The 24,066-nt window shown below is 46.2% G+C and overlaps 1 protein-coding gene across 16 annotated transcripts in view; it reads right to left on the bottom strand.

The window, feature by feature from the left end:
- LOC140203835 (homeobox protein Meis1-like) overlaps nucleotides 1–24,066 on the bottom strand; it is a 437,451-nt gene that overhangs the window by 234,216 nt on the left and 179,169 nt on the right. For 10 of the 16 annotated variants that reach the window (XM_072269947.1, XM_072269949.1, XM_072269948.1 and 7 more), the window contains exons 2-5: nucleotides 20,571–20,788; nucleotides 17,067–17,208; nucleotides 15,225–15,275; nucleotides 14,858–14,908 (exon numbers count right to left, since the gene is read on the bottom strand). In XM_072269947.1, coding sequence (XP_072126048.1) covers nucleotides 14,858–14,908; nucleotides 15,225–15,275; nucleotides 17,067–17,208; nucleotides 20,571–20,788 — 462 coding nt within the window. The other 6 variants (XM_072269946.1, XM_072269954.1, XM_072269942.1 and 3 more) reach the window with 5 other exon arrangements.

Below are 24,066 nucleotides of genomic sequence, written 5' to 3'. Positions count from 1 at the left end.
CATATCGAAATAGACTCCATGTGCGAACCCCTAGGGGTCAAAGAAGCGCGAGCCAATAGAGTTCAAAGGTCAACTAAAGGGGCAGACAACCAGGATCGAGGCAAGTGAACGGAGGCCCATATAAACACGAGCACACCACCAACTGTGCACTGAGGATGTCACCTCGACTGCTGATGAAACATCAGCAATTGCCGAAGTTGGTGAACGCCACAACATGAGACACATCAATCGGAGCTACCAATATCCAGCACTATCCCAAAACTATTCCCATTATATTCCCCGCAGGTTCCCATGAGCTGCTCCCAGATTCTACCCCTCCACCTACACATTGAGGTCAATTTGCAGTGGCTAATTAACCTACTGCCTACATGTTTTGGGTGTTGGGAGGAAACCAGAGCACCCAGGGGAAACACACATGGTCACAGACAGAATCTCCACACACTATCCAAGGTCAGGCTTGGTTAGGCCTGAGTCTGTACTACCCGCTGTACCACTCTGCTACCTCAGGGAGTCAAGAGTGAGAAAGAAACCCTGTGAATATGTTTTTTCAATGGCAGGTAGTGAAAGCACCAGCTGAAGTATCAAGAGGTTGAAGGAGCGATAGGAAGAGGAAGGCAGATCAAATGCCAGCAAATTGATTATATAATTTGTATCAGAAGCAAATTAACTGAATACTTGGAGATAACTAGTGAACCTGTTTCTGCAGTGCTCAGATGTGAATTCCTGATTAATAGCCAGAGGTACAGGTCCCAGGGGATTGTGCAAAGTAGCAATGCAGTGTGAGGTAACATTTACACACGCCATGTGGTTTCTCAAATTCCATTACATCATGAAAGGAGGCCATTTGGCCCATTGAGACTATCCCAGCTCCCAGAATGAGTTTATCAGTTCTATAAGTAAGCTGCTAATTTTGATTCAAAGAATAAATATACTTGTACAGGAATGTGTTTTTCTCTGTGTGTGTGTGTGTGTGTGTGTGTGTGTGTGTGTGTGTGTGTGTGTGTGTGTGTGTGTTTTCATCTGTGTGTTTTTGCCTGTTGTGTGTGTATGTGTGTGGTTTTGCTTGTTTTGTGTGTGTGTGTTTGCACCTGTGTATTTTTGCCTGTCTTTTTTTATGGAAGCTTGCATAGCGCATAGCTCCGAGTTTGTGCTCAAAATGTTTTTTTTCTCTCTCGTTTTTTTTTTTGTTAGCAGGGTTTTTTTTTGTTTGAGTTAGCAGGGGTTCTTTTTACCTTCTTTTCCAAAAAAAAAGCTTTAACATTTTGTTTTTTCTTCTTATTATTATTATTGATATACTGTTTAGCTTGGTTAATAGTTTGACTCTTATTATACATATTAATATATTAACTTGATTATTTTAATGTGTTTTTTGTTGTCAATTTTCAATAATAATTAATAAAAAGATTTAAAAATGAAAATAAAATTTTTGCCTGTTGTGTGTGTGTGTTTGTATTTGCATCTGTCTGTGTGTTTTTCCTGTTGTGTGTGTGTGTGTGTGTGTTTCCTGTCGTGTGCGAGTGTGCTTTGCCCATTATCACATTACTGTTTGTGGGATCTTCCTGTGCAGAAAATGGCAACACACTTCCCACTGTACGAACGAGATGTTAAAAAATTTTATCACTGTGAAGGCCTCAGGATGTCCTGTGATGGTTAAAGGCACTTTTGCTCTTTCCTGGTTTTTATTTTGCCCAGTCCGTTTATCTCAAATTAAATCGGTGAAACTTCTTTCACTGAGTACACAGAGGATCTTTGAAACCTTATGTCCTAGTGGGATGCAGAGGCTCATCCACTGAGTATTTTCAAGACTGATGGGTATTTGGATATTAAGCAAATCAGAGCAGTGTTCCTCCAGATTAGTTGGCACAGCAGGAACAAAGGGCTGAATGGCCTTTTCCTACTTTTCTTTCTTTATGAGTTGACAGCATGTCTGAACAGTTTCATGTTCCTTCACAAGATGGAGGGCGGCCAAGAGAATTCAGCCAATTACTCCGTTAATTTACACTTGGCCTTCAAGCAGGACCCTTAACAGCACTGGCGTGCAGAGGGATCTTGGGGCATCCAGGCCCTTACCCCCCATTAAAGTGACCACGCAGGTTGGTAAAGTGATAAAGAAGGCATAGGACATGCTCGTCTTCATTGCTCGTAGATTTAAGTGCAGGAGTTTAACGCATTGATACTATTATGGTTATTATTCTATTATGGATTTATTGAATATACCAGCAGAAAATGAATCTCAGGGTTGTATAAGGTGACATATATGTACTTTGATAATAAATTTACTTTGAAATTTAAAGAGTTGTAAAGTCATGTTGCAACTATACAAAACTTTGGTTAGATCGCACTTAGATGGGTTTGTGCAGTTTTGGTTACAAGAAGGGTGTGGAGGCTTTGGAGAGGGTGCAGAGGAGGCCTACCAGGATACTACCTCAGACAGAGGGTACAAGGAGAGGTTGGACAAACAGGATATTTTCTGTTGATCTTCGGATACTGAGGGGGAGACCTGATAGAAGTTTCACAGACAGGAGAAAATCTGCAGGCGCTGGAAATCCAAGCAACACACACAGACAAAACACTGGAGGAACTCAGCAGGCCAGGCAGCACCCATGGAGGGGACTGAACAGTCGATACATCAGATCGAGATCTTCACTGTTCATCAGGGCCCTGATGAAGGGTCTTGGCCTGAAATGTCGACCATTCGTTTCCCTCCACAGATGCCGCCTGACCTGGGGAGTTCCTCCTGTGGTTTGTGTGTAGCGGACGAGGCTGGTGGTGCCGCCCCCCCTCCCACCCCCCTGCAATTGGTCAGTCTGCACGGTTCAGCCGTCCTGTCAGCCCAGAGCTCCGCTTTGAGTGGCCGACAGCGGCTTTCAAAATTAAAACCCTTAATGAAGACATTAAGGTAATTAAATCGATAAATTGTCGCCCAGCTGTGAAGTATGGCCGTTTTGTTTGCACATTATCGATTCTCTGATTTAAAAAAAAACTGCAGCGAGCAAGTGAACAGAACAGTCAGCTGAGCCAGGGCCTCAGACTGCAGTCTGCAAAACCGTCCTCCCATCACAATCCGGGCCTCAGAGGCTGCACTGAGAAATGAAATGTATAAAGTATGGCACAGAGTCAGCAGCAGAAACTGTCCTGGTGACCAGGTAAAGCGTGACCTGACTAGGGCTAAACTAACTTCCTCTTAGCCATGAGTTAGACTCAGTGCCCCTTGATCTGGAGGGAGGGGGGAGATCTTATTCCCAGTTTTCTATATGGAGGCAATTCGGCCTATTGAGCCTTTGCCAACCCTTAATCCATTTCCTTCTCCCAGCAGTTTCCCATTATCCAGTCTCTGTCACAGTCCCCTCGACGTTATCCAGTTCCATCATGGACACCAGCCTCCGTTGTATCCAGGACATCCTCAAGGAGTGACGCCTCAAAAAAGGTGGTGTCCATCATTAAGGACCCCCATCACCCAGTACATGCCCTCCTCTCACTGTTACCATCAGGGAGGAGGTACAGAAGCCTGAAGACACACACTCAGTGATTCAGGAACAGCTTCTTCCCCTCTGCCATCCGATTCCTGAATGGACATTGAACCCGTGAACACTACCTCACTACTTTTTATTTCCGTTTTTGCATTTCTTATTTAACTATTTTATATATAATAGTTAAATACAGTAAGTATATTTATATACCTGTATATAAATGCTGTATGTGTGGGCATGTGGCCAAGTGGTTAAGGCATGAGTTCAACCTGAAGGTCATGAGTTCGAGCCCCAGCCAAGGCAACGTGTTGCGTCCTTGAACAGGGCACTTAATCACACATTGCTCTGTGACGACACTGGTGCCAAGCTGTATGGGTCCTAATGCCCTTCCCTTGGACAACATCGGTGTCGTGGAAAGGGGAGACTTGCAGCATGGGCAACTGCCAGTCTTCCATACAACCTTGCCCAGGCCCAGGAGAGTGAAGACTTTCCAGGCGCAGATCCATAGTCTCGCAAGACTAACGGATGCCTTTTAACTACTGTATATACAAGTATTGCATATATTGTACTGCTGCTGCAAAGCTAACAAATTTAACAATATATGCCAGTGATATTAAATCTGATTCTGATTCTCATACTGATTCGGAGCTCTCCCCGATTAGACCATAAGACAAAGGAGCAGAATTAGGCCATTTAGACCATCAAGTCTGCTCTGCCATTCAATCATGGTGATCCTTTCTCTCCCCCCTCCTCAGTCCCACACCCCAGCTTTCGACCTTTGATGCCGTGGCCAATCAACAACCTATCAACATCTGCCTTAAGTACACCCAACAACCTGGTCTCCATAGCTGCCTGTGGTAACAAATTCCACAAGTTCACCACCCTCTGGCTGAAGAAATTTCTCCATATCTCTGATTTAATTGGATGCCCTCTGCCCTGAAGCTGTGCCCTCTTGTCCTAGACTCCCCCATCATTGGAAACATTCTTTCCACATCTACCATGTCCAGGCCTTTCAACATTCAAAACGTTTCAATGAGAGCCCCCTTTATCCTTCTAAATTCCAGTGAGTACAGACCCAGAGCCATCAAATATTCCTCTTATGATAACTCTTTCATTCCTGAATCATCTTTACGAACCTCCTCTGAACCCTCTCCATTGCCAGCCATCTTTTCTTCGATGAGGAACCCAAAACTGTTCACAATACTCAAGGTGAGGCCTCAGCAATGCCTTATAAAGCCTCAGCATCACATCCCTGTTCTTATATTCTAGACCTCTTGAAATGAATGCTAACATTGCATTTGCCTTCCTCGCCACCAACTCTACCTGCAAGTTAACCTTTACGTTGTTCTGCACAAGGACTCCCAAGTTCCTCTGCATCTTAGATTTTTGGATTTTCTCCCTAATTAGAAAATAGTCTGCACATTTATTTCTTCTACCAAAGTGCACGATCATACATTCTCCAACATTGTATTTCATTTGCCACTTCCTTTCTCATTCTCCTAATCTGCCTAAGTCCTTCTGCAGCCTACCTGTTTCCTCAACACTACCTGCCCCTCCACCAATCTTTGTATCATCTGCAAATTTAGCAACAAATCCATCTATTCCATCATCTAAATCATTGATATACAGTATAAAAAGAAGCGGTCCCAACACCAACCCCTGCAGAACACCACTGGTCACTGGCAGCCAACCAGAAAAGGATCCTTTTATTCCCACTCGCTACCTCCTACCAATCAGCCAATGCTCTAAACATGTTAGTAACTTTTCTGTAATACCTTGGGCTCTTAACTTGGTAAGCAATCTCATGTGTGGCACCATGTCAAAGGCCTTCTGAAAGTCCAAATATACAACATCCGCTGCATCCCCTTTATCTATCCTACTTGTAATCTCCTCAAAGAATTCCAACAGGTTTGTCAGGCAAGACTTTCTCTTAAGGAAACCATGCTGACTTTGTCCTATCTTGCCCTGTGTTATCAAGTACTCCCTAACCTCATCCTTATCAATTGACTCCAACATCTTCCCAACCACTGAGGTCAGGCAAACTAGACTACAATTTCCTTTCTGCTTCCTTTCTCTCTTCTTAAAGAGTGGAGTGACATTTGCAATTTTCCATCTTCTGAAAAATCATTACTAATGCCTCCACAGTCTCTACCGCTTCCTCTTTCAGAACCTTAGGGTGCAGTTCATTTGGCCTGGCTGATTTAGGTCTTTCAGCTTTTTGAGCACCTTCTCCCTTGTAATAGTAATCACCTTGACTTCTCTTCCCTCAACACCTGCCACACTGTTAGTCTCTTCCACAGTGAAGACTGATGTAAAATACTCATTTAGTTCATCTGCCATCTCTTTGTTCCTTGTTATTATTTCTCTGGCCCCATTTTCTAGTGGCCTGATATCCACTCTCATCTCTTTTTTTACATACTTGAAAAACTTGTTACTATCCACTTTGGTACTGTTTGCTACCTTGCTTTCATATTTCATCTTGGCCCTCCTAATGACTCTTTTAGTTGCTCTCTGTAGGTTTTTAAATCTTCCCAATCCTCTGCCTTCCCACTAATTTTTGCTTTGTTGCATGCCCTCTCTTTTGCTTTTACAGTAGCTTTGATCTCCCTTGTCAGCCACGGTTGTACTATTTTGCCATTCGAGTATTCCTTTGTTTTTGGAATGCATCTATCAAGATTGTCTTTCTGGCCAGTAGTTAAGAACAGACAACTAAACTACCAACCATGTACCTTTAGGATGTGGGCAGAAACTGGAATTCCCAGGGGAAAGGCACAAGGCCGCAGAGAGAGCCTGCAAACTCCACACCGACAGCACTGGTGGTCAGGGTCGAGCTTGGATCATTGGAGCAGTGAGGTAGTGGCACTACCTACTGCGCAGTACCGGAATTGATAGACTGGGGCTAAGTGTAGGGGGAGGGTTGGGGCCTGTGTGGTCTGGCTGGGTGGGTGGGTTAGCAACATCCCCTTGGACAATGGTAATAGAGCCAATAGATCATCCTCTCTGTGAGGGAATGATGGGAGTGAGGGCTTCGGGACCAATCCGCGCAGACGACAGGAAGAGGTCACCGGATGTAAACTAGAGCAAAAAGCCATAAGCTAGGAGAACAGTGTACCACTGCCCGTAGAGCATTTGTAAGTTCTCCCTGTGACTGCGTGGGTTTCCTCCGGGTGCTCCGGTTTCCTCCCACAGTCCAAAGACGTACCGGCTGGCAGGTTAATTGGTCATTGTAATTGTCCTGTGATTAGGCTAGGGTTAAATCAGGGGACTGGTGGGAGGACTGGAAGGGCCAATTCCTCGCTGTATCTCAATCAACCAATCAAATTCCTCACTCAGAGTGTGGAATGATCTGCCTGAGTAAGTTGTTGAGGCAGGTACAATGATAACATCTAAAAGACATTTGGGTGGAGGTGGATGGATAGGAAAAGTTTAAAGAGTTATGGGCCAAAAGCAGACAATTGGAACAAGCATAGATGGACATCTTGGTCAGCATGGAGCAGTTGGGCTGAAGGGCCTGTTTTTTGTGCTGTGTGAATCGCCGACTCTGTGACCTGGGAAGTGGACAATTCTTTTCCCTCCATAAATGCTGCCTGACCTGCTGAGCTCCTCCTGCAGATGGTTGCTCCAGATCGTGGTGATTCCACAAAGTAAATCCTCGCCCAGTCAACGATCACCTCTGGAAAATCACCTACCCCACCAAACCTGATCTCAGGATCTCAGGATCCAAGCCCTCAGATCCTTGCCAAAGCAGATTAAAAATTAAAAGCAAGTTAACAAAAGGACGGAAACTTGGAGACTCTCTGAAAACTTTCCCTGACCAGCTCACGTCCTGAGGTAGGATCAGGGCCCAGCCACTGTTGAGAGGGACTGGAGGGGTAGGGTTTAAATACCCCTCCAAAGAATTTAGAAGATGACACATCCTGGAGGGTTTGACAGTCTTGGACCAGAGGGAACAGCTTCAGAAAATAAGGGCGTCCCTTTAGAAAAAAGGTGAGGAAGAATTTCTACAGGGTGGTGAATCTGTGGAATTCATTACCACAGGTGGCTGTGGAAGTCAAGTTATTCGGATATATTTAAAGTGGAGATTGAAAGGTTCTTGATTGGTAAAGGCATTGAAGTTTACGGGGAAAAAGCAGGATAATGGGGTTGAGAGCGATAATAAATCAGTGGAGGTGGAATGGAGAGACTCGATGGGCCGAATGGCCAAATTCTGCTCCTATGTCTTATGGTGCTCACAGCAAGTCAACAGCTTCAATGACAGATTATTTCAGTAGCAACAGTGTGATCTGATACACGTGATAATCATTCCTGAATCACAATGTAATCTCTACACACCCTTCCCCAAAACAGCATCTATTTTAAAAACCACGCATCGTTACTTCTTCAGTGTCACATTCCCAAACTGTTCAGCAACCTTGCAGCCAGGACCCAGAGAACAGAGAGAGGGGAATACAAAGTATGTAAAATATAAGATCCGCTGGCGGGCGGGTCAAGAATCCGAATGTTGGTGGGGTGGGGGGAGCAAGAATTCCTTGTACACAATAAGACTGGACGTAACTTTTCTGGCAGCCGGGAGAGACGCTGACCAATTGAAATCCTGGGACCGAGGCAGCACACTTATGCGCCTGTTTAAATAATTATACTGCCCCTGGCCTCTGACTCTCCGGTGCCTTGCTCTCCCAAGGCCGGGTGAGGGCATGGCCGTCTTCGTCTGCAGTGACTTTCTTTGGCCGGGCAGCTGGCAATTGCTCGTGGAGTGACGAGGGCGTCACGTGGGTGGGGTGCTGAGGGCTGGCGACTGGTACCAGTTCGGCCCTCGCTCTGGCAGGAGAGAATGGGTCTCAGGGCAGGGGGTGGTGAGACAACTCTCAAGGCGTGAGAGTTGCCGGGCGGCCATATGACATGATGCTTTCCAGACTTAAGAAAACAAAGTGAGACTGGTGACATTATAAATCACAACCCAAATACCACAGGCCCTTGGCTGCCTCATAACTCTTATCAGACCCATCTTCCTATTGGAGGGTTTATGAATGCCTGGGAGCTGTTCCAACCCAATAACAAAAGCAGACCTTCAGATGATGTCATCTGTGAGGAGGTCAAAGTTCAAAGCAGTTCATAACCGTCATCTGAACCCTGGAGTGGGATTACAGCCTTGAAACCAAGCCAGGGGCTGGGGTTTCCTTTGATTAAAAAAAAGAAGTGTATGAAGTCGGGAGGGTTCTTTGGTTCAGCCCGGCTCCTGCTCCCCCTCTGGGAGCAATGCTGGTGCCGGGAATATTGCCCATTACATGGGTGCCCTGCACCCCATGAGGTAAACCCGTGGACTGCGGCAACCTGTGGAGTAATCACCAAGAATTGCACATTGGGGTCAGCGCTGCCGATTTCCAGCTCACTCAAGGATAGAAGCTGGGATTGAAAGGGTTAAATGGTACCAACCTGGCTCCCTAGTCAGCCTAAGCGAAGAGGTTAACGTGTGTATTGGAGGTGATGGAACAGGGTGCTAGGGAGGGTGAGAAGGAGCTTTCGCACCAGTGAACAACGCCAGAATCTTGGAATTAGAGATAGGTGCAACAGGGAGAAAATCCTCATGCACCAGAAATTTGGAGCTCACTTCCCATGTAGTGGGAATGGTACAGATCCGCTGGGACCTCAGGCCAAGGAGGAGATGCAAATCTGGGGTAAGACACAGCCCTGTGTGCAGTCCAGAAGGTGTTGGAACAGGTTAGAAGGGCAAAATTGCCCTTCAAGGAGCCATGAACAGTAAGAGCAGTTAGGACAGAAAAGGAGGCTATTCTGCCCATCAAATCCTTGCCAGCTCCTAGGAGATCAATCCTTTCATTCTTATTGGCCACAGCCCTAAAAGTCACTCCTTCTCTAGTGCCCATCCAATTCCCTTTTGAAGACCCTAACTGTATCAAGTTGCACCATTTCAACAGTTCCAGATCATAACTACACTCTGCATTATAACATTTACTCACACCCTCCCCCCCTGCATTAAAGCTTTTCATTTATATTGAAATTTTGACCAGCGTTTAGATGCCAGCCAAGTCCTTGAGGTATGAAATAGAAGATTAAACTACCATTTAAAACACTGTTGTCTTTCAAGACAACAGCTGAAGTTATTACATACAAGTACACATGTACGAACAAACTCACAAACACGTGTGAGCATGCACATGGTGACTAGTTTTGATGGACTCTGGATCAAGGTCTCTTTGGGGGCTTGCATGGCAGGGGTCTGGGGGAAGTCTGTGCTTCTGTTGGTGCAAATAAGGGGGGCATTGATGCTTTTGCCGCTGTTTGTGTAAACAATGGGAGGGGCTTCAGTGCTTTGATATTTCTATCATTCATTCTATGGGGTTTCTTGTTCTGTGGATGTCTGTGAAGAGCATGAATTTCATGTTGTATACTGCATATGTTCGCTGATATTAAACAACCCTTTGAACATACACACATAATCATACACAGACACAAACCCACCCACTCAGAGACCTGCAAACACATCTCACATATTTATTTATTATTGAAATACAGCACGGAATAGCCCCTTCCGGTCCTTTGAGCTGCACCAGCTAGCAATCCCCCGATTTAATCCTAGTCCTATCACAGGACAATTTACAATGACCAATTAACCAACCAGACTGTGGGGAGAACTTGGAACACCCAGAGAAAACCCACATGATCACCGAGAGAACGTACAAACCCCTGACAGGCAGTGCCCAGAATTGAACCTGAAGTGTGAGTACTGTACTGCATTGTGTTAACCACTGCTCCACCATGCCACTCCAAAATATATCCTATATGCATATATACGCACAGAGACGGACTCAATACACTCATGCAAACACTCAAATAAATCATGAAACGTTATACCCCAGATCCACCCTTATCCCCGCACCTGGATCGCTCAGTCTGTAGACAGTTGAGTCAGCACTGAATTGATCCATTGCTGTACTGAGGGACTGGATTAGATCAACGAGAGTGTGGAAGACAACTACTGATGGTGTCCTGATGCTCTTGAATGTAACGGATTGCTACCATTCCCTCAGTCTGCAGACCACGACATTCCTTCTCCCTCGCGGCCCAGTTCCCTGGCTCAGAACAACTTCCAACAAAGTAACACCACACAAAGGCGGTGGCAGGTACCTTGTCAAACTAAAACCTGAGTCCCAGTAGGTTTTACAGAGTGCCACCAAGGAAGGAAGAGGGGAGAATTCCATAGATTTGAACTGCGTCAGCTGAAGGCACGTGGGGGGAGCAACAGTATCCAGGGGGAGAGGCCAGAACTGGGGGGACAGGGATCTCAAAGGGTAACAGGATTGGAGAGGACAGTAGTGATGAGAAGGGCAGAGGCCATGCAGGGAATAGAAAGGAATGGTGAGGCTTTTGAAATGGAGGGATAGGTTAAATGGAAGATAGTTGGTCAGGGACCCCATATATGATGGAGACGGTGATTCATCTGTGCTCACACAAAAGCCACAGAGTTTTGAACAAGTTCAGCTTTACACATACAGTAGTTGAATGAGAATTGTCAGGAAGGGTTTTCATCAGAGATAGACTGACCCCAGGGATAAAAGGACATGGAGGTCTGCAGAGCTCACTGCTGCAAGGGTCAGATCCAGAGCTTTGTTGGATTAGCTGATCTGGGCCAGGGGTGTCAGTGTGGAGATGTCTGTCAACACATCTGACAGACAGTGAAGGAACTCCAGGACACCGAACCCTTATGTCAAGAGTGGCAAAAATGTGGCAGATGTCCTGATGAAGGGTCCCGGCCCAAAACCTCGACTCCCATCGATGCTACCCGACCTGCTGAGTTCCTCCAGTATTTTCTGTGTGATGGGGCAGAAGATCAATTCTGGTCAAAGTGCCCAAAAGCAGCCAGCTCCTGGGACATTGCACAATTGGGGAAGTTGAGTGTTGAAGGGACCAGCCCTGTGGACACAACAGCAAAGCTCTGACTAAGCTTCTGCAACCAACGTCGCAACACTTAGCAGCTCTGAATCCCTGAGAACTCCCAGTCTGTAATTCCGAATTTCCAGCACCGGCAGGTTTTTTTGGATTTCATCCTCAGGTGTAGGTAAACGGGAGGAGTCCAGTCAGCAGGGACGTGATGGGCTGAAGGGACTGAATTCAGGAGGCCACATCACCCCAAGCCGCCCATGCCGGTGTCACCCTCCTGCCTCAGGCCAGTAGATCAGGGGCAGATGAAGGGAATCCAGGCAGCCTCCTCTCTTTCATCAGACTTCTGAATGGTCTGTGAACCCATGAACACAACCTCATTATTCCGCTTTTGCTCCATTCATATTTTATGTGCAGCTTGAAGTTATTTTAAAACTTACTTTAGAATTTTGGAGTGATAGAAGTCTGCCACGGACCATCCCAAGCCCGGCTGCAGAAGGAGGAAGGTCGCGCATAGGGGGGCCAGCGACCCCTGTCCCGTTAAAAACCCAGAAGCGCCAAAGACCTCACCCCTGGGAGAGGAAGGATGCACCAAGAAAATAGGCCACACCTGGAGACAATGTGAAAGAATGTGTCCCAGGACAGAGGACTCTGGTTGGTGGCCTGTGCCCCAGTAGGGGCGATGGGCCTGAAGAAAGTACAGTAATTTTTAAGCTTTGTGCCATACTGCTGGCACAGAGTTTACAGATTTCATGACAGAGGCCAGTGATAAAACACTTGATCCTGGTCTGCTGCAAGACTGACAGTACTCTTTTATTGAGTGAGAAGTTTGGCTGATATCCTCTCTTCACCCCTTGCAAAATATCCCATGTAAGGAACCCAAGCAGAAGCAGGAATGTTTCTCCCCAGTGCCCCGGGCATTTGCACCTGAATTAGTCCTGAGACAACATATTGCCTGGTCACTTCTTTCCTCAGGTTTGCAGGAGTTTTCCAGGCACAAGTGATCTGCATGATCCCTACATTAAAACATCAGCTACTCTTCAAGAAGACTTCACTGGTGAAAACCAGCTGTGGGACACCCAGGCATAATATCAAAGCAAGCCTTTATTTTCTTTCACCTCCTCACTCCACAATTTCTTCAACAGTTCCTGTTATTTTAAACTCTTCCCAATTCAAATCTCCAGTCCAGCTACCAAACACTCCCCTTATGAGGAGCCCCTAGCGATCCTCCGCTTTCCCCTCACTCTTCAGCTCTTCCGAGTGAACTCCCTCTTCCCTCTGCAGCTCAGGTCTGTGGATCCCTCTGCGGCTCTCTCCGCCCCAGCCCGCACTTCCCCAGGGGCCGGGGGGGCAGAAGGTTCTGATGGATCTTGCAGGGTGATGGATGACCTGTGACTGAACACCTCTCCCACCCCACCCCAGGGGTGATACAGCGCAACGCTCACTCCTCAGACCCCTCAGCTGCCCAGTTAAGTTGACCTCACACAAAATCAAATCCCTCTACCCCATTCTGCCCAGCCTATCCACCCCACTGTTCAAACACCATATCATGAAAGACTCATCGCTCTCATTTCAGGACTGCTCCGCTGAACAAGTTGCAGGGTTTCTTTTTTTTTGCTTCAGAAGCATATTCAACTCAAAAATAAATTAAAACTTCACTGGGATGGAAACTCCCTCAGTGTGCTAAATCACTATGTCTTCAACATCACCAAGCCTTATATTTGGATATCAATTTGAATTCAGAATAACGGCCTTTGGAGAAGGAGAAGATTCCCCCGTCTCCTGGTGGAATGTGTAAGTGCAAAGCCGATTTAATAATCTGATTTAAGATTAATGGTGCTGAAAATTTTCCCTTTTTTTTGAGCAGAAATGATTCCATGGAGAAAAATAGCTGAGATACAGCTACATAAAACCCAGGCACCCGTTGCAAATAGCATCACTTACTCACTCCCACAGATCCACCGTACCTCTGTGCTGCATCGGACAAATTAAAAACGACTACAAATAGACTGCTTTGTGAAATAAACTCCCGATATAACATCTGCATCTCATATATAGATCTGACTAAATGCGCAGTGTTACATTTACATTACTCTGATGGTGTAAAGGTTATTGATTACAGTATACATATTTGCACTCTGTCCTAATATAACTAGTACGAAATACATTTAGAATTAGATGATTTAAATACTGTTAAATGCACCATGCATACATAAATTTAAATATTTATTTTGCATACTCTGGGATGCATGTAGATAATACTTGCATTCCATCTATAATATAAATATTACAGAACATATATATAAACATTTATATATTTGTTCAGCAATTATTATAAAGATTAAACACTTTGGCCTGATCTGGGCTCACATTCTCTCTGTCGATCTAGATCCAGTGGGGCTATTTCTGATCACACTGATTGATGGATGCAACCAGCTATCACTGGTAGTGTAAATATTTATTGTGTATAATATTTAATACAGGGTACATTTACTCAATATATCAACAGTTTAAGTATCCAGGGTTTTCTTTATCCCGTCCTGCCCGAGTGAGGTAGTTGCAGAGCTTGGGATGGAGAAGTTAATGCGGAGTGAGAAAGTAGGGGAGAGGCAGAGAAAGAGGGGGATGTCAGAGAGGGAGAGAGGGAGAGAGGGAGAGAGGCAGAGAAAGAGGGGGATGTCAGAGAGGCAGAGAGGCAGAGAGGCAGAGAGGAGAGAGGAGAGAGGAGAGAGGAGAGAGGAGAGAGGAGAGAGGAGAGAGGAGAGAGGAGAGAGGAGAGAGGAGAGAGGAGAGAGGAGAGAGGAGAGAGGAGAGAAAGTGGGAAAGGAGAAGCAGGCGTTTGGAGAGCTGTGGGGAGGCATGAGCTGATGGATAGAACACGGAGGGGCCTCCGCGCAACCGGCGGGAAAGGACGGAGGAAACACGGGAGGGGAGGAGAAGCGATGAAGAGGGATGGGGAGATGAGGAAGGTATTGAATGAGTGAGAAATGAGAGTGGAGTAAGTTTCATGGAGTCGGAGTCGGACCCGGCACAAGAATTCAACGGGCGCCTGTCGGGGGCGCTGGAATTAAATAGTTAATTGTCACATTAGAGCGGGATTAGAGAAGCAAATTACTCGCTGGGGGGAAAAAAAACACTTGTCCTTTGTCTCCAACATCAACCCATCCACTTTTACAAATTCAACAGACAGCCCGTGTCCCGCTCCCCCCATCACCCCCACGCGCCCGGGCTCGCACCCCTCACACTCGGCGCCTCCAAATCGCGCGCACAGTTGTACTTAAACACTCTTACGCACGCGCACGCATCCCCTCACACGCACCACGTCAAGGTGCACACTCTCTGTCGGGCACACTTTCAAAGCCCACACAGTTTTTCCCTCAAGTGCACCCCTCCTCTCTCTCTCTCCCCCTGATACACACGCGCACACACATTCCCTCCAAGCGCCCTCGACGCCCTCAGCCACACCACGCCTTCCAGTGAAGTGCCCTTACCTTCTCCAACTCCAGTAGATGAAACCGCAGCACCTGTATGGCCTGAATCATCTGTGGACAGAAGGAGGCATTCAGTTCGAGCCGGTCGGTGACGCGCAGGAATATTAGGGCGCTCCATCAAAATGGGTGCGCAGCAAACACTCGAGGCGCTTTCTGATAAGTTACATCGAGGGTCAGTTTACAAAATTTACAACAGTACTTGATTTATGGTAATGCATAACGTCGCTTGGTTAATTTTACAATTAAATTTGGCCAGGATCGGTTGTTCCAGCGTGGGACCTCTTTTACCGGTTGGGGTACGGAAAGCGCCGGATAACAGCTAACCCCGGGTTGTATCCGTTCCAAACACAACGTAAACTTTAATTACCAAATTATCCAGCTCGGGGTTGGAAGAGAATAGAGGTTTTTCTGTTCGGATCTAGGAAACAACAGAATTGGAGAATATTTTAATATCAACAGATTGGAAATACTGGACTCCAGTCCATACTCAAACCCCTCATCTGCGTCAGGGTAGAGAGGAGCGGGGTGAACTATCTCTAAACGAGTCGTGATATATCAGGACTTCCCGATTTTATAACTGTATACCTATCTATTCATACACACAGGGTCAGACTCCAAAAGTTACATATCCAGACAATCCTCTCTCTGTTACACACACACACACACACACACGGGGATACTCTGTTAGACATTTTGGACGCGCGTACACACAAAGACGCACAAACACACACGCACACACACACGGATACTCCGTCAGACACATTGGACGCGCGTGCCCCCCAAACACGCAGGTGTTCTCTCAGACATATTCTTTCACACACAGTCTTACACTAGTACAAATTTAATCCCGCTCACAATACCATCTAAGACAAATACAGAATTCCGACAGCAAAACACACCGCGCTAACAACAGTCTGCAGAACGGCATAAACACATAAATCCCTCGTGGCGGTGATTACACACTCAGTTACACATTTACATTCAATCACTTCAGATTATAAAATGAAGTAGGTCTGTACACATGGTTACACATGCACATAAACACATCCGACCACCAAACCCCTAGAACAATAAATAGTATGTGTACATAACCCGCAAACTCACGCTCGATATTTACACGCGCGCTCACACACACAGTTTATACCTGGTTACAGGCGATATCCTAATCCCTCTTTACACACACTTACACAGTCTGTGCACAATCACAGTTTACACTCACACAGCCTGCGCTCACACGTACTCAAGTAGGCACACAGTCTCAGTTACACTCACACATTTACCTTACGCAAACTCTCCTACACCCTAATGCGCTCCGTGCCAGTTTTGGACGGGGGGCTCTCAACGAAGATCACATAAAGAAATATTGTGTTGTATTCAATTTTATTGTATGGATCTGGTTTGCGGGGGGGGAGGGGTCCATAAACGGCCCGACTAAAGTTAGTGCGGACTCCCTCCCTCCCAGCTGAGTGCCTCTGTATCGCTACGGCCCGGCCCTCGCCGGGTCTGTGGGGCTAATTGGACCTGGGCTCTCCTAAATCAGCGGATTCCTTCCCGTCCCACGTCTACCCGGGAAAGCTCGGTTCCTTTCCGAGGGCGCGTATCTGCCTCGATTCTACCGCGAGGTGCGAAACTGTACGCGCAATCCCCACGGTCGATCTCTTCTGGAATATCAAATTAAGTCCATTTCAATACGATTTCTATTTGAAATCGCTGCTTTTATTAGCACTGATTGTTATTAAATTAATGTCTGATTGAGAAATATACTGGAGGCGCTGGAATTAATCAGCTGGATTTCACACCCATATTGATAATCTTTGGCGCGCTCTGCGTAATTACCTGGACAATTAGAATCAGAGTCGATGCGATTCTTAAAAATAAAATTCCTTTTAGCTTGACTATGTGTCTGCACTACTCTGCGCACCAATTCAAACCGATTTGTAGCTGATTTTATGCCTTAAATCAGTGACCCGAACATATTTAATAAATTGATCCCATACTTAACATACGTCTGAATATATTTCACATACACACACCCACACTCACTCGCGCTCACACAATCCGAAACACTTTGTAATTCTGTGCCCAATTCACAAGTGTTAACCTGCAGTGACACTTGCCCTACTTGTTATATAGTCACAAACATCCCACTTTCTCTCAATCCAAATTACTTTCATCTGGTTTTTAATGTTGTTCTCCTCTCGCTGCGGACCTGTTTAGCGAACACCGCGATATCTTCGTTGAAGGAGTCGGAAGAGCAAACATCCCCGCCGGCTACTCCGCAGTCCCGGGGTGTGCACGTCGCCAGCTCGCACTTCTCAAACACTAGGGCAAGGAGCGGGAATAAGGGGTGCCTGTGTGTGTGTATGTGTGTGTATGGAGGGGTGGAGGGGTGGAGGGGTGGAGGGGTGGGGGGTTGGGGGGAAGAGGAGGGAGTCGGGATGGGGAAATGGGAGACAAAACAGATCAGGGGTTATAAAAGAAAGGACCCCTCGAACAAAATATCAACTCCGTCAAACACCCCAAACCCCACCAACCTCTCCCACCACCAAACATTTGTAGACTTTACCCAAACCTGCCCCTTACTCCTCGGCGCAGCTAGCCGGCCCTCTAGAAAATATCGGCAGCTTCTAAAAGCCTAATATGAGCCGAGGAGTGATTATATAAATGGGCTTAAGAAATTAGATAATATGATACTTATTAAAAATCAGCATGAGGCAAAACGAGGAAGATTGAAACTATTAATAAAAATATATTTATAGATCCCAGATTTTAAGAATTTATGCATAGTAGATAACCATTGTTAGCTATCTGCGTTGGTAACATTAACGTAAAAAGGTGAACAAATTAAATACTATTAATCCTGGAAAATGGGGCTGTAACCTTCAATTTGATCAGACATCGACAATTTGAGGTAGGACATAGCAGAAGTTTAAAATATACCCACAGTCGTGTGCATAAATCAACGATAAAGTAACTGCGGCAAATACGGACCAAATCCTCGTTAGGAGATAGAACGTAAATCGACAATAAAATGATAAGGAGCCGTACAGATATATATCCGCACGCATTTTTCCATGTACTTGTTAATATTTGCAGTATTTCACACACAACCCTGTTTGTATGATGCACTGTTTTACACTTACAGACTAATTCATTCACAACAGTGTGTGTTTTCTATACTTGCTGGTGGATACTGTATGGATCCGGTTTGTTTCTGTGTGGATCTGGTGTCAAATGTTGTGTGTTAGCAACAGTTATTGGGGGGGGGGGGGGGGGAGGGGACACAGTTTTAGAAAAGAGTGAACCCAATTTATTCTGAATCCTAAGGATTAAGGAATTTCCACCACAGACTTTATACCAGGGTGTGCATAAACTCGAGATAGGCTGCATATTTAAAGCCTCGTCCCTTGTTACCACTTGCCACAGAAAAGGCTTATTTTTCAAAAAAAAAACTTCAAATGATATTTTAACTCAGTCAACAAACCCAAAATTCAACTCACCGACGGCCACAGCTGACCAGGTGATTAAAGTGACCCAGCTGGGCATAAGGTGCGTTTTTATGCGATTAACAGCTTTTTAACCCTTGTTAGTTAACCCCTACGTCCAGTTTGATTTGAAGTGTAATATGGGAAATCGGCCGCACTAAAATAATAAAAGAAAGGCTTCTGGCTGAACCCGGCGCGCTGAATCTCAGGAACCCGCAGCTTGAGTCACAACCACCCGGCAGCAACGGCTGTTCAGGCTGGAGCAAAGGGATTCAGCTGGAGCGCTGCAAGCCAGGGCCCTTCCGAACTATTTGCCCAGATTTACAGGGAGCCTAGAAGATTTACAAAGGGCGCGGGAAACGCGACGATTTTGTTTAAATAAATTGTTAGAAAGTGGAGAAATGTGAGAAAGTCGCAGTGGTCTCATATCACAAATCCACTGAGCTTTCTACAAAGCTACATATGCCGCCTCCCAGAGTTATTAAGCTGAGAACCAGCGGCAGACGAGCGCTTAATTGCTGCATGGTTTAATGTTCAGTGGAAGGGAATGAGGTTTGGGGTGGTTTGGCTGTGGTGCGTGGACACCTCATGATGTTCGCCGGCCGCTTCGCCTTACTCAGCGACTTGAGCCCGTCTCCCTCTTGGCCTGCTGGCACTCCGCTCCCCCCTGGCCTGCTGGCACTCCGCAGCTGTTGAGTCCAGATTTTGCTGCGTCGGGCAAAATGGGCAAACGGGGCCGAACTTTAAACGACTTTGGCCAAGTCTCCCTCACTCAGCTTCCATCCCAGTACTGATTACTTCTGACTTACTTACACAAGCGAATTCCTATTTTTGAACGACCCCGCTCGGCCCAGGCACTGCGCGCGTATTCTTGTGCAGATAAACTATTTCCATTAAATTCTGATCCCCGTTTTACTTTGGGGTGGGAAGGGGAGAATATCTTGGGTGCCGCTTGTTAATAAATGGCAAAAAAAAAATGGTGACCTCGGCTTCAATTAACAGGCGCCGTTAAGGCAGATCGAACAGTTGCTTCCTTGAAAGTCACTGAATTTGAACAAAAAACATTTTTGTGTCGAATAGAGAGACGGAGACTGGGCATCTGGAGTGGGAGCGTGAGAAGTGTATGGTCATGCCCTTTGGTAGAAGATGTGGACTATTTTCAAAACCGGGAGATAATTCAGCAATCGAAGGCGGAAAGGACGCCAGGAGCCCTTAAAGGTTAACTTGGAGGTTGAGTCAGTAGTGAGGAAGGCAAATGCAAGTCTAGCACTAAATTCGAATATAAATGCTTAAGGGTGTAATGCTGAGTCTTTATAAGGTGTTGGTCAGATCACATTGTGAGCAGCTTTAGGTCCCATGTCTGTAAACTATTCCACCCGTCGGGACTCTGCCCGGGGAGCTGTTGAATCTCACCTCGTGAAAGGGGGTCATTTGGGACAATTCTGACCTTAAGGCTGAACCGAAACGCGCAAAAAAATAAATGCGCCTATTCCCTTCCAAAAAGAGGGGAGGTCATGAGCATTGTTCGCCTCGGCCGATGTGCCGAGGTGTGCTGAACTGCCGCCTTGCCCAGCGTGGTGCAGGTACACGGGCTAACATCTGACGAGACTGGTGAGAGCCGGGGAATGAAGGCAGTTCACAAACCTGACCCAAACCAACCCGAACCCCTTCTCTCCACCTCCACGACAACACATTAATCTACTTTTTAGGGTTGAAGAAATTGGGATCTTCCTTCCCCTCTGACCGGAGAGAACCTGCGGGGTACACGCCGAGGCAGGATGTGGCGGCACGGGTTGCTAAATACTCTTGATCCAATAGCACAAATGATTAGCCCCACCATCACCCTGCCATGCCAACGCAATCTCCAAATTCACTCCTACTATTTTCCTTCGCGCTTTGAGCCTCATTGTTGGAGAGTTTCTGGGTCTTCTATCCTGGACGTTGCTTCTTAATATTGCCATCTCCTAGCCACCAAGGGAACTTCTCCCACCTAATTCCAGTACCTCATCTCCTCTCTCCTCGACTGTTTGTTCCACACATTCTTCCCACCACTTCGCCCCAACCCGGGTTTACCAAAACGCTGCTGTTTATTTTCTGGCTCTCTACTTCTCTGAACCTTCCTCGTTATATTCCCTTCTCCCTTTGCTCCTTGTAGCCATCGCTTCTTTCAAACCGTTTTTAACCAGCTCTGTTTTTCAAATCGCCACAAAGTTCTTCGAGTCTCTTACCCGTATATTGCGTCCTTTTCCCTCTTGAGTGTGTCGTTGATGCTGTTGCCGAGGCTTGACGGCAGCGTTGCCCGGTGACCAGTGCCCGCCGGCGGGTAGTGTTGTGCGTGGATCCCGGGGCCGTGGCCCAGATGATGTGCCAGATTGCGGGATGCGTGCGTGTCTCCATAACTGGGCATGGACACCCCGTCCATCCCATAGTGGGACAGTTCATCGTACTGCAAGGAAAAGGAGAGACAATTACAATTTCAGCATGAGACACAACTCATTTCAAATTCTCCAAAATGCATTGGTCTACAGTCAACACCCTTCACTAAAATAAATATACACTGGGAAGTCCAGTGAAACATATAAACGTTACAAGGTACACATTCCATCCCAACAAGCACACAAACACATACTTCAGACGATCAAACCACATAACAGCGAGAAACACCACAAATCCACAGAAATAAAATTAACACCCTTTCCCCTCACACTCGGCTCGGGCCAGGTTCAGGGCATCCTCGGAACTTCAGAAACCCAGAGTTTACACTTCAGCGGGCTCGGCCCGCTCAAAAAAAAAATCAAAATCTGGGACCGCTGAGCCCTCACTCGTGTCCCACACCCCCCTTGGAAAAAAAACAGCACCGGGGTGTTTTTAGGCACCTTCTCCTGTAAAATCAAGCGTATATTTATTTCTCCCGAAACGCGCTCAAAATGACCAAAAACACAATTCCACATTGCCAAAACAAACAAACAATTAGCCTAAACATGGGGCTTAAAGCACTATAAACAGGCTATTAAGTTAAAGTACCATTAAGTTGCTGTTGTAAAATATAAGACAAGGCACTCCCGGACCAGCCTTACAGTAGATATGGTCGGGATATACATAAAATATATACAATATAAATATATAAATAAATGTATTTTTAAAAATAGACTGTGAATTTAGCTCCCAAGATAGCAACAAGAAACATGGATTTTAATGAAGTATATTCGCACTTTCTCAAATTAGCAGATTGCAAAATCTCGCTTTGTAGAATCGTGCAGTGTTGGCAATCTATTAAAAAATACTTTCAAAAATATGTACCACACTACAGGTTTTCAAAAAAAAAAGAGATTTAAAATAACCCGGGCATTCTGCGAGCCACAAAAAAAAAATGATCACAATCGTACACAGAGTAAAAAGCCAGACAATTATACAAACACTGACCGTCTTAACATTTCTCCACAAACAAGAAAGCTGTGTCTAGGTTTTGCTGTATATATATATATATATATATATATATATATATATATATACACACACACATACATATATATATATATATATATATATATGATAAATAGTAACAAGCGTTCAGAACCACAATCGCAAAGGGCCTTCCTGCCTTCTCACGCCGGCGAGCGGGACTATGCGAGCGGCTAGGGTGATCAGGATCGGCCGGGGGAAAGCGGGCTGTCGCTCCTATACCTACCCTTTGTGCCATTCGCCAGCGTGTTTAAGCTAGTCTTGGATTTTTTCACCCTTTATTGTAACCCACAGCCGTTGTGTTCTGCTAGATGACAATCTTCGATGTAGATAACCAGCTTATTTCCCAGGATTTGCAGGATGATTGCTATATTTTTCTCTTGTTTATATAAATATATATATATTTAGTAGGGTTGTTTTTTTTTTGAATAAACCATAGACAAGAGGGGAGATCCCAAATACTACAGCGATTCGAGGCGGAGGACGGGGCCGTCAGTAAAAGCGTGGTGATGTGAGTGTTGCCGGATCCCGGAGGTTCTGCGCGGCCCGGCTGTCCATCACCGGCGGTGCTGTCACTTTCCAGATGAATAATGATCTAACCCCTGAGAGGGAGGGAGAGGGAGGGTGGGAGAGAGAGAGGGAGAGAGAGAGAGAGAGAGAGAGAGAGAGAGAGACAGACAGACAGACAGACAGAGAGAAAGAGAGAGAGAGAGGGAGAGAGAGGGGGAGGGAGAGGGGAGATAGAAAGAAAAAGAGAGAGAGAGGTGAAGAGAGGGTGGGTGGGGGTTAGAGAAGCTACCAGAGAAGCCCCCTCTACACCTTTTAATCAGGTCAGGGAGGAAGCTAGAAGGCTTTCACCAACAAACAGATGGACACTACTCTCTCTCTCTCCCTTTTCTCCCACCCCTTCGCTCTCTCTCTCTCTCTCTCTCTCTCTCTCTCTCTCGCACTCTGTATTTCTACCAGAATCAGACGCTTTCCATCCAAGCGATTCAACGAGTGAGTCCCAGGCGCGCTTTAAGTCTCCCTTCCATCAGCTTGCTCCACAATAGCAAAGCCGGCCCTCCCCCAGTGCTGCTTGTATGCTTTCGGAAGTCGGAGGGTGGAGACGGGGGTTGGGAAAAGGGTGCAGCCCGGCCCGAGGTTTGCGCTTCTTTGCCCCGCTGCAGTTGACTGTATGCTCCCCAAATGCTCTATCTCTCTCCCCTCTCTCTCTCCCCCCTCTCTCTCACATACATACACTCTCTCTCTCCCTCTCTCTCTCGCTCTCTCTCTCTCTCTCTCTCTCTCTCTCTCTCTCTCTCTCTCTCTCACTCGCTCTGTCGATGAAGATTGCAGCTTCAAGCAATGAGCGCACCCGGAAATATATGCGTCGATAGCTCCCTCGTCTCACACTCGCAGCCCCAGATACCAAGGGAGCAGGAATCTTTGAATGGCTGTTTCTATCAGGCGGAATAATCTGTATTCATTTCCCAAACACCACCGCAGGTTAACCCTTGCGGCAGGGCAGTTCCACTTCCCAGTATACACATGCACTCTCTTTGGCCGGAGATGCAACTAACAAACAGCACTCTTCTCTGGTCTCATGTTACTGCTGACCCCCCGTATTCAGGAAGGAGCAGAGCGGCCGCATCTCCCGTTCCTTGAGTGGGCCGGTGCTGACTTCTGAACTGCAGACGGTCCTGAGGAGAGAGGTGGACTGGGGACAAGAACCCCTCTTCCCCGCTTTCCAAACTCTTGTGAATTCCTAACCCCCCAGATACGGAGCGTCCTCCCCCGTTTCGCTGGTGCCACTTTCGAGGCAAACTCAGAAATATTGCAGGAATGACAGAAGGAGCAGTCTAAAAAGCTAAATCTACTTTTTTTTTCTTGCTTTACTTCAAAGTGCAGTTACATTGACTCAACAGCAAAAAGGTGTATCAAGAAAGCACCTTCTTCTTGGTTACGACTGGAGCAACATTAACAAATTCAGGAGTCATTGGTTTCCCTTGTCCCCGAAGCAGAAGAAAAGTCACTGCACGTAAGCCAGTGATAGTAAATTTAATTCATCTATCAAGGATCCCTCCACCGGGCGTGATCAAGATTCAAGATTCAAAACAGTTTAATGTCATTTCCAGTGCTCAAGTGTAAAGCAGAGCAAAACAATTGTTGCTGTGGATCTAATGCAGCTCAAAAAAACAGTAAAATAAAGAAGACAATAAAACCCAGGATAAATACATAAAATGGATTATATTCACCCAACAGAGTCAGGTGAGGGAATGA

This window comes from Mobula birostris, chromosome 10 (assembly GCF_030028105.1).
Source record: "Mobula birostris isolate sMobBir1 chromosome 10, sMobBir1.hap1, whole genome shotgun sequence".
Lineage (NCBI taxonomy): Eukaryota > Metazoa > Chordata > Chondrichthyes > Myliobatiformes > Myliobatidae > Mobula > Mobula birostris.
This window is presented reverse-complemented; position numbering and strand designations above follow the sequence as displayed.